Source organism: Psammomys obesus, unplaced genomic scaffold (genome assembly GCF_907164565.1).
Source record: "Psammomys obesus unplaced genomic scaffold, mPsaObe1.curated_primary_1811, whole genome shotgun sequence".
In the NCBI taxonomy this organism is placed as follows: Eukaryota; Metazoa; Chordata; class Mammalia; order Rodentia; family Muridae; genus Psammomys; species Psammomys obesus.
The window spans coordinates 2,140,737-2,159,810 of NW_026591918.1; the positions used below are offsets into that span (position 1 = coordinate 2,140,737).

Sequence of the window (19,074 nt, forward strand, 5' to 3'; positions counted from 1 at the left end):
ATATTGTACAGTTGTTAATTTTAAACTATTTTGCAGCATAGCTACCTTCAAAATTTAGTGCACCTTTACACGTTCTATGCTGGGGATGGGAGGACTGACAAATCCCACGTTAGACCTCCAGGCTAATGATGACTCGCTGTTAAGATGTTTAACCCCATCCCAGACAGGGTCCTTCAGCTGTGGGTGTGGGTTGGAGGAGCCCCTCTAGGGTGCCAGGCTGCGAGTGCAAGCTGGGAGTGTGCGGGCCCTTTGTAAGTCTGTCCCCAGTCCCCAGACGAAACTGAGACTTCCTGAGCACCGAACCCTGGTGTCCCGATGCTAACTGCTGGGAAGCATGTGCACACCTGTGTGAAAGGAACTCTGTAGACAGATGCGTGCCCTGTCCCCACCCCAGCCCATCAGTTACCTGGTTTACAGCTAAAGGAGTCTTCAGGGAGTGGTTTCCCATTTCTTTTGTGCCTCGTTAGGGTGGAGAGTGTGGGCATGATGGAGCCAGTCACTCAGGCCTTAGTTCTCCCTTGTGTTGTGCTGTGGTTTTCTTTTCTTTCTTAATTCATTGTTTGCTTTTTTTGTTTGTTTGTTTGTTTGTTTGTTTGTTTGATGCCGTTGTACCAGTGTGAAATAGCATCTGTTTTTTCCAGCTCTGTGTTGGTGGTAATTGTAGTCACACCTGACAAGAGGGCTGTAAACTGCCTTCTGTTAGAGCCTCACTGCTCTATAATTTTTTAAGCAGTTTAATGAGTACATTATAGAGTGTTCCATTTTGTGTGGAATTAGCTCCTCCCCTTCAAATGCTGTAATTAACATCACTTAAAATAAAACTTGAATATTGAAACCTCAAAAAAAAAAAATCTTTTCTGCAGCAAAGCCAAGGATCCTGTTTTTGCCTGAGTTGGGGGTCCCCAAAAGATTAAAGGAGATCCCCACATTTGTAGGGGGAAAAATGCAGGCACGATCTGGCTGCCAGCCTTCCTGGCATACTGTGCTTCTAAGAAGCATGGCACCCTCTGCTCTGGAGTATTCCCAGAAGTCAGAACACAGGTAGCCTGCACTCCCCACGTCTTTTTCCATGCTTCTTCCTCATAGACACCCCATCCTGGTGGCATGAGAGCTCAGTGCTAACCAATCACAGTAAAAAGGCTTCCAGGATCTATAAGGGGTTGCTCAATGGTGGTATGAGAGCTCGGTGCTAACCAATCACAGTCAATAGGCTTCCACGCTCTAAGGGGTTGCTGTGTGTGCAATAAACAGCCACTGTTCCCTGAAGCTGTCTCTGGAGCGGCTCATCTCCATGCCCTTTGTTCACAAAGGGGCATTGCCATCCTAAACAGAGCTACAAAGATACCAAGGAAGGGGAGAGAAAGCCATGTGGACCTTAGTGTCTCCAAGGCTATGTGGATAGTTATGTCAAGAAAGATGGGGCAGAGACTGGAGGCCCAGACACTAACGTCTGACTCTAAAAGAACCTTAAAGCAGTTTGGGGAAAGCTAAGGCAAGTTAGAAGCACACAGGAATTAATCATTATAAATTGGGGGACCATGAGAAATGTGTGTTTTGTGTAACTCTTTACTTCTTACCCATCAGTAATTCAGTCTGAGGTAAATAAAAGTAAAATGTCGGGGTGAAATTGCTTTAAGTCACCCTATGTTTTTATATATTATTTACATAATAAAATTTAAAAAAACAAATATTAAAAGTACTTACTTCTGGGTCATACAGTTCAGTCACTAGTAATTTTCTTTTCTCCTAACTCTGTTTTCTTAAGTTTTCCATGATGAGTCAAGGGTGGGAGCTGAGATGTGTTTAGAAAGTCAGACCAGAGAAATGAATTACTCATACACAGGTAATTGCTGCACTGATTGTATTAATCTGGAGACAGTCTCTGAAGGGGCAATTTACCTTTAGATCTATCAACTGAGTGATTGTGGGTGTTCCTAACGGCCTTAAACTGGATGAGGGCACCCTTCCACTGTCCCACAATAATCCACATACAGCTTTCTGTCTACACTGCCCAGAATGAAGGAGCTCACTTGAATAATCAAGGGTTTTTGTTTGTTTGTTTGCTGTAGGCTACGGAGTCATTCTCGGTAGAGTACGGTGCAACTGGTGAGGGCTGAGCCACTCTCCTGGGGAGAACACTGTGGAGACCCTGAGTAAGAGGACACACTCTGGCACAGAGCAGGAAAAAAGCCATGGAAACCCTCTGTATCTCACTTTTGGCTTTGTCCTAAGGAGAGCAGACCCCTTCTGTTTCCTGCCCCTGGCCATTTCCTTCCTCAACAGCATCCACACAGGAGCAGTGGCTGTCCCAGGAGGCTGCAGCCCCCTGAGACCTCTGTGTGCCAGTACCAGCAAGAGGCTGGAGTCAGTAAACACTCCAACCATACATCAGAGAAACTGTCAAAAGACAACGCATTAGCGTTGAGCTGTGTGCTCTATCACCTTACTGGAGGAAGGAAGCCTTCATGGAGGGTATTTTAGCTAAGCAGAACTAAAAAAAAAAAAAAAAAAAAAAAATCAATTTAGGTGACTGAAAAAGAAATGTTCACAAGAATAAAGTTATAACACTTTAATCATTTAAATAGAAACAACCTCAGCAATATACATACACATACAGAAAATCCAAACCATGTAATTGAACAGTATATTTAAATACACCAAATTCTTTTTAAAAATCCCCCAAATGGACTTGGTGTCATGGATGTAAAAAGGTAATTTTGAAGCACTCTACAGACCAGAGTGAAGCAGACAAGGTTGTTTGCAGACACTGAGGAGAACGATAGCCTTTGTCTAGAGAATGATCCAACAGCCATTCAGACAAATGATCGCCCAAGAAAGACCAAGGTGCATCTAACCATTTCTTTGGTCCTCTAAGTCAAGTCACACTGGTTTGTTTTATTTACTTTAAAATACCAAACATGAGTTAAGTACTTGGCATCCTACCTAGAAATGGTGAAATAGCAATTGGGCTAACATTGCTATCAGGTCGCATCCCAAAGGGAACTCAAAATCAACCTGACTATACTTTGGAGACTCTGAATATAGACAGTACTAGGGAAGAGTAGAGATAAAAAAACAGCTCTTGCTTCACCATGATGAGTATCGAAGAGGCAGTGATACAGTTAAAGAGGAATGCATTTACGGAGCACTCTACCAGCCAGTGAGAGAACCCTTCCTGGAATAGCTATGCTCGTGTTTGTGCAGGAGAGCAAGAATCGCTGTGACTTAACCAGCCCTCACTGCCCCAGAGAGAATATTTAAAGTGGTAACAAGCCACCCATTCTGGACAGCTACTGTGTACTGGACACACCCGAGACAGGACACACCCAGGAAGGGATCTAGACCCAAATCCCTGGTGTATCTTCACAGACACTGACAGCACAGCTCGCGTGCAAACCTCCCTCTGCCCATTCTAGCTCCTTCCAGTTCAGAGGGGCTGGGAGTCTGCACAGCTGGAAAGACAGGCAGTTTCAAAAGATCCTGAAAATAATTAGAAAAATACTTCATAAGAGTTTTGAAAATGCTTTGAAACATCTCCTTGGAATAGACAAAGTAAACTCCCAAGAACTTCTAACAGAAAATCAGCGACGTGCAGAGTTGGCACTTAAGTAATGGCTTTCTTCAAAGATGGCAAAAGTAGCTACACTCAAATGGCATGATAGTCATCAAGGCACAGAGTCAACCTTCTACCTCCATGTATGAGAATAAACTCATGAATAAATTGAGAAAAAACTCAAACATCTCCAGGAAGCCAATCCCTCTACTCAGATTGTAAAACACAGAAGGTGAAAATGCGCCTTTTTAACTCACACCATTAAAGACAGATATCCCATCAGCCTCCCTCATAGAGTGGCACTATAGCTGGACAGTTAATAAATATGTCAAGAATAAAATGTCCCGTTCACAAACACGATCAACGCGGGAATGCTGTCTGTGGATCTACTGCTCTCCGCACATCCACTGTCTCCACGCTTCCTTCAGCGTTACGCTCTGTCCACTGGAGGCAGGAGAAGCACAGTGCCCTCTGCTAATGAGTCAACAATGACCTCAAACAAACGCATGAGTTTTCCTCCTTCCCAGCATCCTCGGGGAATCTGAGCAGCAGTCGTGTTTGTAACCAGCAGACACATTTAACTCTTGGCGTTTCACTTTGACCTCACCACTAAGAAGGTGGCGAGAAGAAAGCAGGCTCATCCTTTAGTTGATTACTTTTATTTGACATATCTATAAATAATTATTAAATACGATTCATGGTGAGAAATGAAGTTCACATGCAGAGCAGTTGAAACTGGAAGAGAATGGCGGTGGCAGCAAGGCCTGCAAACCAGGCAGAAGCTCAGCTCCGGATGAGCGTGAGGAACTCCTCCCGGGTCTTTGGGTCTTCCCGGAACACGCCCAGCATGGTGCTGGTGACAGTCTTGCTGTTCATCTTCTGCACGCCTCGCATTACCATACACATGTGTCTGTAAAACAAGACGACAGAGCTGGCTTAAAGGCAGAAGACAGGGCTGGCTTATTCCCAGTTAAACCCAAAGCAGGGCAAAGACTAATCCTGGTTCAGGGTCACCAAAGCATGTCAACCTTCCTTTTCAAACATTAAGCTTTCTCTTTCTTCCTGGGTGAAGAAGCTTTGTTTTTTTTGTTTTTTTTTTCAAATTTCAAGCAAGCTTTATTAAATACTTATTACTGGCCAAGAGGTAGACTTTGGTCAGGACCCCTCTCTGGAATCTCTCAGCTGAATAGCTGCCATCTAAGTCCTAAATTAAAAGCAACTCAGAGCATGCTTGACCCACGCTCAGGACCAGGGTGGTACTGTGCCAAGAAAGTGTCCAGAGAGAGACTCCAGGACACCGATCTTGCCAGCAGAATGCAGGTAGAGGAGTCAGTGAGTCTAAGCAGCACGGTAAAGGCAGGCAGCACAGGCTGGGCTGAGCTGGGGGCTGTCCGTGTGGAGAGAGCTGTCTACACGACATGTGATTCCCACAGCTCACGCTAACGTCAGGCTGCACGAAGAGCACCAGGTGAAGGCAGACACAGGCTCTCACTCTGATGCGGGATATAAGTCACTCAGGACAGAACAGCGCTTCCCAGAGGCCAAAAGCACCAAACAGCATTGCCAGTTTGTCCTTTGTACCAACCATTCCTTCCTTTTTTCTATTTAGCAAATGTGCACTCACAAAAAAGCTAAGGAAACAGACCAGACACAAGAGTGCTGACTACACACACAGAATTCTGCATGTGACTCCCAGAACTCCAAGGTTCCCACAGGAGGGAAAAACAGAAACTAGAGGCTGGAGAGATGGCTCGGTAGTTAGAACACCAAATGACCGAATTTGGTTCCCAGGACCCATTTCAGCAGGCTCACAACTGCCTGTAACTACCTCCGGCCTCCACAAACATCACCGGCCCAAAGATGCGGCAGGATTCCACTAAGATTAGAAACCAAACAAAAATCTTTTCTATGCCCTGGCTCCTCCGGCAGCACCACAGTGAGGAAGGAGAAAAGCAGCTGGAGCCGTGGCTTGGGCCACCCTCAGCACGGGATGCAGCTACCTGCTCCCAGAGGGGCTGAGGCACTAAAGGGGGAGGTCAGAGGCCTCGGTACCACTGGGACGTCATCAAAAGTGGGCTCGGACTTACGTGGCTTCGATGACTACCCCAACACCAGCAGGCTGCAGGGCTTCTGTGATGGCCACCGCGATTTGTTTGGTGAGGCGCTCCTGAACTGTGGGTGTGACAGAGGGAGCTTTAAAAGCCAGACACAAACAGCTAGAAGATTATTTTTCCCTCTGGAATCTTTGTGATCTTGCAAAGCAGACTTCTGTGAGATTTAACATCCAAGACATGCCAGCTTTCCCTGAGATTATTCTATCTTCTAAGTAAATCTCAAAGAAGTCCCTAGTCAGTTTCCTCACAGGCACTACAGGCCCTGAAGGAAGCCTGGCCCTCCTGCACCTCTGCGGGGAAGGGACCAGAACAGCAAGTGTCTCTTCTGCGTGCACCAAGAACTGATCCCAGCTCATAAGCATCTCCAGGGGGGAGTGAAGAATTACCTTGCAGGCAGGCTATTAGCACAGAAAGTAACCGCTGAGATGCTGAAAATCAATACAGGAACCTGAGTAACTCAGTTTCTTGTTTGTTTTGTTTTCTGAGACAGGGCCTCTCTATGTATCCCTGGCTGTCCTGGAACTCACTCTGTAGACCAGGCTGGCCCTGAACTCGGAGACCCACCTCCTGAGTGCGGAAATTAAAGGTGGGCACCACCACTGCCTGGCTAATAATTCAGTCTGACAAAAACAACTTGTCTTTGAACACATACAAAGGTGTTCTCAGAATCGTGCCAAAGCTGGAAAGCTGACAAAATCCCCAAATGCCGAGCAGAGCAGAGACTGGCTGGAGGATTAGCTCGCACAATGGAATTTGAAACAGCCACAGAAGTGAAGGACATGGTTAGGGGTGTGAGGTGTGGAGGTTGTTTAAGATGTGTTAGGTGAAAAGGAAATGGGGAGAGGCATGAGGCCAATCACATATGAGCCCACTTCCGTTTTGTGTGAAGGATCTGACTGAAAGTGTTGACACACGTGGACATATGAAAGCACATAGGGGCTTCCTCTACAGGTTTAAAACACATGTGTCCAGTACCTCCCTCAGAGGGCTCCATTTCTGCACCGTATTTACTACATTTGTAACAGGATAAAACTATTTGTTCTCTAAGGGAAATGTCTTTTGTAAACAAAGGTCGTAAAAGTGTTTACCTTGTAGTCTTCTGCTATAGATCTCTACAATCCTAGAAAAGAAATAATACTATGGTTAGTCACATGTTTGAAATGAGTTCATTTCAAAGCTTCCCCATGAGACAAGGAAGACTTGGGGCAGTGATGGGATGTGAGCAAGGAAGATGGCTTTTGGGAAGCAGCAGGAGGTGTGTTCTAGCAGACACCTCAGCTCTGCTCCCTGTGTCTTTAAAGGAAGATGGAGAAGTAATAAGGCCACTTAGGAAAAACACAGTCATGGGGAGTAACAAACCTTGATGCTCCCCAGTCAATTTCAGGCTAAGACTCAAGCATTCCAATTAATCATTGTTTTATCAGAGCTTAAAGTCCAAGTTAAAAATAAAAAAAGGCTGTTTGTTAATTAATAGTAGGTCGACTACTGAACCAGCTAAATCTATTAGCGTAATCAGATTAGAGCAGATAAGATTTCTTAGGCTTTTCTTTACGAAAGGTTTATAAGTATTTCACAGGATTAATGCTCTCCCAAATAAGAGGCTCCTGGCCTTACAATGAAACCTACCAGGTGGTAGTGTGGATGGCCCATGTGAGGGTGGCAATTGGCACTACACAATTTTAGAAAACATTACTGTTTGCTCACGATTTGGATTCCATTTAAGAGTCACTAATTGGATGTTTTATGACACACACACAGCTGTACACCTTTCTGGCAAGTGGCTTCTTTTCAGTTACAAGGACACACCACCCAGTCTGGGGATTCCCTCCTGGCAGAAGTTATCCTATTTCTTGGACCCAGTAGTTATAAAATGTAGAAGAAGAAGTATGATACTGTTTTATTTGAGCAAAACAAATGTGTTTTGTTGTTTTTTTTTTAAGACCAGAAATAGGAGCTACTGGGCTGAATTTTTGTATTCATTACTTCTGCCAAGTTTTTAACTTTTAAATTTTTTTTTTACAGAGATGCTGGATTTCTAAAAGAAAGCTTGGCAGAATATTTAGAGACTGTGGACTGAGCCACCTCTCCGGCACCATGGCCCACACTGCCCACCTCGAGCCTTCTGAAGGCCACCCAGGTGGCATGCACTCTGACCAGGGTGTGGTGTGCATGTCCTTGTAGGTGCTTCTTCCTGCTCTTGTGAATCATTCACTGCACCTCGGTGTGGATGATTGGTGATTTTAGTGTATAGAGCATTTATATGGGAATGGGCCTCACTGGCTCTGAAAACAGCTTGGCAAATAACACGTTGGAACAGATTTTTCTGCATTCAGAATTTGTGCGACTGTATTTGTAGATAAGCTCAATCTGTCACTATTTTCCAGTCTTCACAGCCTATGCTATCAGGAGTAGGCACTTCACTCAAGCAGCTTTTCAGGTTCTTCTATGAATTTGCCTTGGGTTTTCTTAACAAAGCCTCTATGTAACCCAGACTGCCCTGGAACTCACTATGTAAACCAGGCTGGCCTTGAACTCAGGGATCATCCAGCCTGAGTGTACCACCATGCCCAGCTCTTCTATAACTTTATAATAATACATCAAAAATTAGTGATCGTTTTGGTTAGTCAATGAAGAGTAGTGACAAAACTGATCAGCTCTGACCCTCCCACCCCGACACTAACCCTTGTGGCCACTTACACAGGCAGTTTTCCCAGCATTCTGACCTCATCTGTGAAAACTGATCCATAATGGCTTTTAAACTTTTGCTAAACACGGTGACTGACCCCTGCAACTCAGGCACCCAGGAGTCTGATGTGAGAGGTCCACCATGAGTTCTAGGCTAGCCTAAACTGAAGAGTAAAGCTCTAACAAAGAACAAAAATACTTCTGAAGGCTTAAGGTTCTCTTTTTGTTACATATGCTCTCATTCCTAAATATTAGCAAGGATCGACTCAGTCAATTAAGCCTCCAGCAATCTCTGATTCAGTATTTTCAGCGTTTGGACTTGTAACTCCTAATCTCTGGGAGTTTTCTCAATCATTCCAAAGACCTTGCACTTAAAAGCTATGGGTAGTCACAAAAGGGACCAGGTAATTAAATCTGCACTTGAGAAAGAGCGCTCCAGCAGCACTCATGATTCAAGGACCCTTAGAAGAGGCACAACAGAGTTGGAAAATATTATCCAGGAGGAAGATGGAGGCTCAGCAGAGGGTGGCAGAAAGGACAGCAAGTGGAAAGCTCATGCCAGCCAGAAGATGAGGCAAGGGGCATCCAGGAGCAACAAAGGGTTTCTTCCTCACTCCTGGACCTAAATACATCAAGCTGTAACAAAGACTTAAACATAAAATAAAGCCTGAATACATACAACTACAAATAGGTACAGGAGCTTGTGACCAGAGAACACTTTATATATAAAGTTTATTTATGGAAATATAATACTGCAGAACCAGGCATAGTGGTGCATGCCTGTCAGCTCAGCACACAAAGGCTGTCGGGATGGTTCCAGGTTCAAGGTCAGCTTCAGTTATAGAGTTTGAGGCCACCCTGAGTTATGTATCAAGAGCCTTTCTCAAAAACAAAACAAACAACCAAACAACCCTTAAAGCAAAGTCAGGAGAAAGTGAAAAGCACCGCCACATGTGAGTGAGCACTTACACTTACGGAGGGTAGAAATCTGTGCTAAAAAGGCAACCGGCAATATCGTCAGCCATGAAGAAAATCTAAATCACGGCGGCATGGAGATCTTGCTCTAATTATCAGAAAAGCAACAATGACCAGAATCACAAAGCCTTAGGGGGAGCCGTACACAAGGTCAATGTACACGGGAACGATGACATCCACCATAGAAAACAGAACGGAAGCTCCTAGACAGCGCGCTAACAGCAGTCAGATCCAGGCACGCATGCAGTGCACAGACAGGCACGCATGCACGACGCCCTCAGACAGAAAGTCTTTAAAATGTTTTTAAAGAAAGTTGCGATGTTGGGCACAGTGTCACAGCTGATCATCACCCTTGGGTTAAAGCCCTTATGCCTGGCAATGCCTTGCTCCTGCTGTCTCGTTCCCCTTTGCTCAGCCATCAGCCACACCGCAGCTCTTCCGCTTAGAATCTGGGCATTCCTTCACCTCTGGATCTCTCCACTGGCACTCCACTGGCACTGCAGCTGTCTCGGGCACTTCGGACTGAACTCGGGGCTTTGGGTATGAGTTTGGAGATTTCTCTGGCCACAGCCACCTCATCCCATTCACCCTCCAAGAGGGGCCTGTTATTTCCCTCTGACCATTGCACAGCTGGCCTAGAAAGCCCTTACATGCGAGGTTGCTCAATGCCCAGGTTAGCCAAGACTATCCCCAGGATTCCAAATTCAAGATTTAATTATATTCATTCCATTGTTCTCAGGCAGGAAAATGTTCAGCTTCTGAGCAACGAGGAGAATTTCTCTTTGATTTGAGTTTACTCTAGACTTCCACTAAAACCAAACCAACTCACTTGTGATGCCTTCCTGTGACCTAAGGCTTTTCTGCTTGATATTTGACTTTCCTGGGATGGAAAGGTCATGCATTTAAAGGTGAGCAGACAACAGACTTCACACACAAGATTAAAACGAACAGCGAGGTTTTGCTAAGGTGTGGCTCTCCTCTATTACTCCTCATTCTCAAAGCATTCTTTCTTTTTAAAAGAAACAGGCAGTTGGATAAAAATCTCAGTTGACTTTTCTGCTTAACAAATCCTTCCTTCAAAATTTTTATAAAACATGAAAGTAACACACACTCAATGCCTTGGCTTGGCGCTGTTTTATTCTTACATTGTAATCCTATTAGCACAATGGCAAATCCCCATGTTAACAATCACCTCCTTTGTATTGCTTCATGGAAGATTTTTTTAAAGATCTCTTCACCAATAATGGACATACTCAAGACTGTCCTATGCTTCTGAATCCCATTTGTTCCACGACCCCACAGGCTCACCCTACAAACCATATCTCATGACCACCAGCAGAGGATGGCCTTCAGGGTCCGGTTCAGTGTAGAGGCACTCACTTGCCCAGACTGAATGAAGCCTGGGCTTGATTCTTAGCACCAAAGAGAGGGAATACGACACCTAAGCTTACAGTGCTTTGTGAAACTTTTTATAAGGAAGCCTTCTACCAACTACATCTTCCCTGTGTAGACAGCCTGTTACAGTCTCAACAGTGCCAGAATACCCGTGATAAAGGCATAGCTAGCCTTCTTGATGAAAGAAAACATCAGAAAACTGGACCCACAGCTGTGTTTGTACAATAAGCACAATGATGATACTACTATTCACAGTTGATATACATTTGTTTTTGCTGTTATTGGGAGTAGTAGCTGGGAAGATTGCTTTCACCTTTCTGTTGCTTCGATAAAACACCATGACAACTTATATCAGGAAGGGTTTATCTGGGCTCACGGGTCCACCACAGACATGGTGAGAGGTATAGCAGAGGCAGGTACAGAAGCTGGAAGGGCAATCTAAGAGCTCATGTCTTGAACCACAAGCAAAAGGCAGAAAGAGCAAACTGGGAATGGCATGGGGCTTTTGAAACCTCGAAGCCACCTCTACACTAACACACTTCCTCCAGCAAGGCTATCCCTCCTAGATCAGTGCCACCAGCTGGGGATTGTGTTCATACCCGTGAGCCCATGAGAAACATTCTCATGCAAACCACAACAAGTTTATACAGATTCCAAAAAAGACATAAAGAAGATGAGGGGCTGTGGCAAATCCTACCCTCACCTATTAAAGCCACAGAACAATCAGTCAGACTTATTTGTTCCAATGTGACTGAGGTCACTGTAACCTCAGAGAAGTGAGGCACACTTAGGTTTAAATGCAATCAGTGTATATTTATTACCTACCCTTTCATTTGGTTCTTAACATACACGTACAAACACCTCCCAGTATTTCCCCTGATAATCCAGGATTCACTAATCCATAAAAACAGACTAAAACACAAAAGGACATTTAGGGGCAATAAAACGCTGACAGCTGGCACCTAGCAGAGATGTATGAACACAAACCCTCACACTGACTTCCAGATAAACACAAATTACAGCATGCACAACACATCACCTCCTCTTCCTGAATCCCAAGTAAAAGTGGCAGCAAGTTGTTATGGTTTTGTTTTGTTTTGTTTTGTTTCTCTATATAGCCCCGGCTATCCTGTAACCCACTAAGCAGATCAGGCTGGCCTTAAACTCTGCCTGCCTCTTTCTCCTGAGTGATGCCACCATGCCCAACTTGAAATGATTTAATTCATGAACATGTAGGAAAAAGAACAGTAAAGATAAGAGAGTAAGCCAGGCAAAGGGTGATTCCCTTGTACCTACAGAGGTGAATGGACTAGCCTGCAGGACCCTGAGAAACATACCCGGCACAGCTGCAAAGAAAAGCAAGATGTCAGAGCCCCATAAGCAGATTGATCAAAACTTTAAAAACACATAACTCTCACGCTAACAAAGGCCCCACGTGGCTTGGCTGTATGACCTTCAAGAGTCCTGGTTAAGATACCAGAAAACATGACTTATCAACACAAAGAATCTCCTACAGAGTACTTGACACTGCTCTCCAAACATATACACAGCTGCTCCTCTATTCCCTGACCCCCAAATATAGAGATGGTACAGTTTAGACTCTCCTATCCCTCGCTGTTAACTAACCTCCCCCTTAAGACCTAGGACTGTGGGTGGGGTGGAGGTAACCTCGGATCTTTTCCAGTTAGGGGAAACTCTATATAGAGAAAGTTGTGAGTTCGTGTCAGTGATGGGTTGGGGGAGAGGACGACAGAGACAGAGTGTTTCTGGTCTTAAAAGTAGGATTGCCTATGCAAGAACAGATTAAGTTATAATGTAACTTCTAAGCTAGATCCATACAGGTTGAAGTAAGAATTTTTTTCAATTTACTTATTTTTATTTTATGTGCATTGGTATTTTGTCTATATGTATGTCTGTGTGAGAGTGTCAGATCCTGGGATTACAAACAGCTGTGAGCTGCCATGTGAGTGCTGGGAATTGAACCCAGATCTTCTGAAAGAATATACAGTACTCTTAACTGCTGAGCCATCTCTCCATCCCAGAAGTTAGAAATGTTGAGAGTCTAGGCAGATAGGAACAGTTCTCTGAACTTTATACCTACCTGGCAAGTTTGCTGAGACCAAGGACTTGCTTGTTAGGAAGATAACCAATATGGACCTTCAGAGAAGAGAAAGATTTGTTACCTACATAAAGACACAGATAGCATTTTGTAACAATGCAAATAGATACAGAAAGACCATAGTGTACACACATGTAAGCTTATCACAGTGACAATGGACCTTTAAAACCTATGCAGCACACCTTTTATCCCAGCACTCAGGAGGCAGGGGCAGGTGGATCTCTGAGTTCCAGGCTAGCCTGGTCTACAAAGTGAATTCTAGGACAGCCATAGCTATACTGAGAAACCCTGTCTCAAAAAACCAAAAATAAAGTTGTAATGTTCCTTGCTAAAGTTAAATTCTTGATTTAAATCTGAAAAAGGAAAAAGGTATTCAGTAAAGGGGAAAAACAACCCCATGAGATCACAGTATAATCAGGAGACTCCTTTAAATGGCAGAAACTGCCTGTATAAATGTTGCTATTCCATGTGTCATGTAGCTTTACAAATCCACTCCTGAGCCCTGCAGGCATCTCCAAGTCCTTTTACTTTAGCTGACCCTTTTGAGAGCTCCATCATCATGACAGAAGAAAAAGGACACAGTCACCCCTAATGTCTCTTGAAGAACATGAATCTATGACCCGGGTTCTCATAGGACTTGCTAGGACACAAAGTATCTTAAAATGTATCACTGGCATCTTAAAATGTATCAATGGATGGAGAGCTGTGGTGTAAATGTTACCACTTCTTCGGACAAGAATTAAAGTATGAGCATGTATATCTTTAACAAGACTCAAAAGGTAAGGGGCTATTTGTTGGCAGTCACCCAAATTTAAACTTCCAATACAACTGCATCCTGAATGCCAGCATGAGCCAGTAGCACATGAACCAGTTAAACATTGTTCATACATTTATAGAACCCATGTAGTAGTACTTGGCATTATGCGTAAAGAGTTTGAGAACTGTCTTCCTGCTAGGCAGGAGGAAAAATCAGACCAGACACCAGAATCACAGAAGGAAGGCAGCGAGATGCAATAGCCAAGGCCTGAGGACAGGATGAAGTGCCTTGTGTCTAGACGAGTCAGACCACCTATCCTTTCCATTGTCCTGGACAAGAAGAGACTAACTTCCCATCCACAATAAAAGGCAAAGATGAGCAAAAAGGTCCATCAACATTAACCTGATGGCCATGAAGTCTTCAGCACTCTGAACTACTTGGGTGAGAAATGTTCAGCCTGATACTACAAATCTAATCTGGTTTTTAGGCAATACAGAGGCTGCCATGAACAAACTCAGCAGGCTAGACACTCTACAGAATAACCAGCCTGGGCTCTTCAATAGGAAGATGTGGGAGAATTCCAACTCAGGAGACATAGGATTGAACCTAGTTTCTCATGCATGCCAGGCAAACCTCTGAGCCTCTAACACCCTCAGCCTAACATGACTATGAGCTAGATCCTTCAGATAAACCAACAGTAAAAATCTTCTGAACCAAGTTGAAAAACTTGGGTTACTAATGTTATTTAGGACACACTATAAATGTCTGTCGTGGTTTGTGAATAAGAAAATATTTTACAGATGCATATTCATTGGTATTATGACTTATAAATATTTCAGAAATACTGATTAATAATTAATGCTATGTATATTGTATGCTATATTCTTTTAATATGTTGAAAGACTAATTGCTAACTTAACAAATTGGTTTTTCCTCTTTTTTTATCCTTATCTTTTACAGATAGTAGAAAATATCATAGAAGAAATAAAATCTGGGATTTGCCTTAATGTAACACCACAAGTGGCTATGTACAATGTAATGTGCTCCTGAATGGGGCTGGAGAGGTGGCTTGGAGGTTAAGAGCACTGTTTGCTCTTCCAGAGGTCCCAAGTTCAAGTCCCAGTAACCGCATGGTGGCTCACAGCCATCTGTAATGAGATCTGGCGCCCTCTTCTGGAGTGCGGGTGTACATGCAGGCAGAGCACCGTACACATAATAAATCTTTTAAAAAACAATGATGGTCCTGTATTGACAACTGCTGGTTGATGGGAGTATGGGACTCCATAGATAGATAGATAGATAGATAGATAGATAGATAGATAGATAGATAGATAGATAGATAGATAGATAGATAGATAGAAAGATAGACAGAAAGATAGACAGAAAGATAGATGAATAGAGTATACTGAATACTACCGAGGAAAATGCCAAGTGATGCTGGAATATTAAATTTTGATAAGTTCCCCACATTCCTGGGAGAGCAAATCGATACAACCACCTTAGAGAGCCAAAGGTCAGCGGGGAGAAAGGTCAATATGGGCATACCTCATGACCCTGCAGTACCACTCCTAGATACAGCCCCATAGCCTTGGCCGTCCTGGAACTCACTGTGTAAACCAGGCTGGGAAGAGAGGTTTATATATCCAAGTGCTGTGAACGGTGTGTGCCCCATGTCCACGCAAGCTACATGGTTACAGAAAACAACAAAAACACCCAAGAGCTGAACTGTGGTCTCTACAAGGCAATAATGTATAACAATGAAAATACAGGCATCTTTGTGTGTTGTGCTATTTCTTGTTTTACAACCATAAAAAAATAAGATATTTTAACAAAAAGGTGAAGCCAATATTAGTACTTATTAAAGAGAGCAGGCTTAACAGGACATCTCTTTGCTGCAAACATACATGTTCTCAAAGGTGCCCTGAATGACAACTGCATGACTTATGCTCCAGCTTGCATTTGATTCTCTTTTTCTAATATAAAGAAAAAGGGATAGAATCCAGTTAAAGCCACTAATACCATAACCTCTGGCTCTAGAAACTCTGCAGTCACCCTGCTCATGTCAGGATGTCAAGCTCTGCATATGTGGGTCTTGGATCAAACACTTCACTCAAAACACAGGGCAATGCTTTCCAGGGCAGTAAAAACTATCACTAAAGAGTGCAATTTTAGCCTGCCTATCATGACCTATAAACTGGGTATTAAAGATGAAAGCCTGTCCTGGTCCATCTTTGGGGTTTGTTCTGTTTGTTTTTGAGACAAGATCTGTCTGTGTAACATAGGCTGGCCCCAAACTCTCCATCTCAAGAGTGCTGATGTTATAAGTCCATGCCACCTCAGCTAGCAGGTTTTCCCCTTACATTTCCTTTGCTGTTGTTTTTTTGAGACAGGGTTTCTTTGTAACCCTGGGTGTCCTGGAACTTGCTCTGTAGACCAGGCTGGCCCCAATTGTCCTGCCTCTGCCTCTGCTGGGATTAAAAGTGTGCACCACCACTGCCCAGCTTAAATTTCCACTTCGGTTATAAGAGTCAAAAATTACCTATGTAAACTGTAAATCTTAAGAATAGTGAGAATCAGCTGATAAACTGAGCTACTAGGGGCTCACAGGGATTGAACCAACAACCAGGAAGCCTACATAGGACTGACCTAGACCCTCTGCACTTATGTTACAGTGTGTACAGTTATGTACAGTCTTGTGTGGGACTCTGAACAGTGGGAGCAGATGTCATTGACTGCTGCCTGCCTTTGGGATCCTTTCCTCCTACTGGGTCACTTTGCCTAGCCTTAATGGGAGAGGAGGCACCTTGTCACGGCTGCATGACAGGCCTGCGCTTTTCTAAAGAGAAAGGGAGGAGTGGATTGGGGAAGAGGGGAGTACTTATATATATTAAAACAGTTGGCAGTTTGAAATATGATTATCCTGATTTAAGATTTCCATTATTCTTTCTTAAATTATTAGGCAACAAGGAGAACCTTACCCTTCCCACAAACGGAACGAGGTGATGTTCACACATGGAAAACATATCTATGTCCTTCACAATCACCATCTCGTCATGATCCTCATCAAATATAGCATCATTCAAGACATCTGAAAACAGGAAAACACAAAAAACACAGAAAACACAGAAAAGCCACTTTGGTTAAATAAAAAAAGATAATAAATACTTTTAAACCCTTACAAAAACATTCAGAAAATAAAAATTAGTTAATTTTCCCTATTAAGTGTATAGTCTTTAACTAATTAAAAAAAACCTGGGACACTGTTTCATGAGAAATGCAGACTTCGAAGTGTATTTGCATCATGAGCTGAAGGAAGGGAAGAGAGGAGACGATATGGCAAAATGAATGGCTGTTCCTGGAGGTGCAGACGCTTGTCACTCTTTCCACCTGCACCTTTCTAACGGATATGCACAAAGCCACCTAGAAGAAAAACATTAAGCCTTAACTCTGACTTCTCAGGCCAGATCCATACACCTGTAAACTTGGCCCCTATTATATCCAAATAATTTCCTACACTTTGCAAAATTCTCCAAAGTTATTGTGGGAAGCATCAGACTTAGGCTAAGTGGTTGCCTTCCTGAAGACACAAATCTGCCTGTGTATGCAGTCAGAGGTAAGCCGTGACTCTCAGACATAGGGCCAGGCAGACAGGATCCTTTCTGTTTAAAGACTGTGCTTAGTAAGTGTCCCTTCCTCATGGGTGGAGGTTAACAGAGGGTGCCCAGGGGAGCCCTGAGCTCGCTTAACATTCTGTCACAGCAAGAGCATCCTGTCCTGGCTGCAGAAAGATAAAGGGACCTAAAGCCACAGCCATCACCGTGATAGAGCCATGGTGGATGCCCTAGTGTTGTACATAGGGGCCACGTGTCATTGTCACATGAGAAGAGGTGCTACACGGGCTGTTTTCTCACTTCTATAAAACAGATGCATGCACAGGAAGACCCTCATCTCCCAGCCTGGCAGACCAGATAACAGCAAGACAGCTAGTGTGTAACTGCAGGGATTCCGGGAAGAGCCGCTCCACACAGTACAATGAGGCGAGTGTGGGGAGGCGAGCACGGCTCGCGGCTGCCCACAGCTACTTCCCCCTCAGAAAGGCAGGCTCTGAGTCACACCAATGTGCAAATGCCCACCCCCACTGCCTGACCTTCAGGAGCTCTGCTACTGAGTCATGCGGAAGCCTGTTCTCAACAGGCTACTCGGAGTCGCCTTGAACTGCGTGACAGGAAGAGTCACTGGCATGGATGTGCGCAGGGTTTAAATGCCCCGGCCAATGGGGATGAGAGCGGCCCAGGGAGGAGCCCTGTCGTTCTCTAAGTCAACACCCCTTTCCGGCAGCAGTCTCCTGTGCAGGGCGCCCTGCCCTAACCTTCGGTGGTATTTCTGAGAGCAGTTTAAATATAGCTCCCTGCTGTTCCCAGGAGCGCCCTGCATTTCTCCAGGAGTTCAATATCATAAGGCCATGCACAGCTCACTAAAATCCTTAACCACTTGAGAAATATGAATGAGAGTGAAAACAAAACAGTGTTTCTAAATGAACTGAAGAGAACCCTGGGGATGTCAGACATTCACTTTCCGTGACAAAGGAAACCTTCGAAGTTCTCACAACTACAGAGAGCACATCAGTCAGCCTCAAGCTAGGCTGAGAAGGCACATGGTTCTTTTACCAGCTGGTGCTGGACCTTAGGCAAGGCACACAGTGGGGGAAACAGCATCTACACAGAGGAGAAAGTTGGCAGATCAGGGGTGTTTCCGCCTTTTCTAGGGCATAATGACATTGGATAACGCCTGTGTGGTATTACCCAAAATTTATAACTATAGTCCAATCATCAGAAAAACTGAGGACTATGCTACACTATAAGGTCACTTTGCCAGCCAGGCGAGGCGGTGCGGTGCCACCCGAAATCCCAGCACTCCGGGACAGAGCAGCCGGATGGCTCTGAGGTCCAGGTCAGCCTGGTCTACAAAGCTGTAGACAGACCGTTATATCTTTTCTGCCTTAGGATGTATGTCTACTCCAGGCTCCAAACCATCTCACTTCACGTGTGAGTGCTGGAAGGCACACCATTCTCGTTCCCAAAACAATGAAAACAGAACAATGAACCCACCCACACCCACCCACACCCAAAATATCACTTTGGTAGAGTTTTCTTTCTTTTATTCTCTTCATTTTTTAGAGACCAGGTCTCCTAAGTTATCCAGGCTAGTCTTGAACTCCTAATCCTCCCAGCTCGGCTTCCCAAGTAACTGGGATGATAAAGAGTGCACCATTACGCATGGCTCAATGATATTCTTTTGAAAAACATTTTAAGGTCATAAAAAATAACATGAAAAGGCTGTGAAAGTATCAGAGCGGAGACTAGCGAAATAGGATAGCTAAGTGCAACTAAAACTGAAATGGGAATCTGAATAAAGCGTGTCGTTAGCGACATCACGCCGATATTGACTTAAGCGTTAGTCACTGTACCACACTGTG

The 19,074-nt window shown here is 44.1% G+C and overlaps 1 protein-coding gene across 1 annotated transcript in view; it reads right to left on the reverse strand.

The window, feature by feature from the left end:
• Nucleotides 1-2,554: 2,554 nt before the first annotated feature.
• Nucleotides 2,555-19,074, reverse strand: part of Gch1 (GTP cyclohydrolase 1) — a 31,093-nt gene continuing 14,573 nt past the window's right edge. The window contains exons 2-6 of the mRNA XM_055612267.1: nt 16,577-16,686; nt 12,824-12,879; nt 6,756-6,787; nt 5,641-5,725; nt 2,555-4,463 (exon numbers count right to left, since the gene is read on the reverse strand). Of these exons, the coding sequence (XP_055468242.1) occupies nt 4,337-4,463; nt 5,641-5,725; nt 6,756-6,787; nt 12,824-12,879; nt 16,577-16,686 (410 nt within the window). The 3' untranslated portion in view covers nt 2,555-4,336. The remainder of the gene's footprint in view (nt 4,464-5,640; nt 5,726-6,755; nt 6,788-12,823; nt 12,880-16,576; nt 16,687-19,074) is intronic.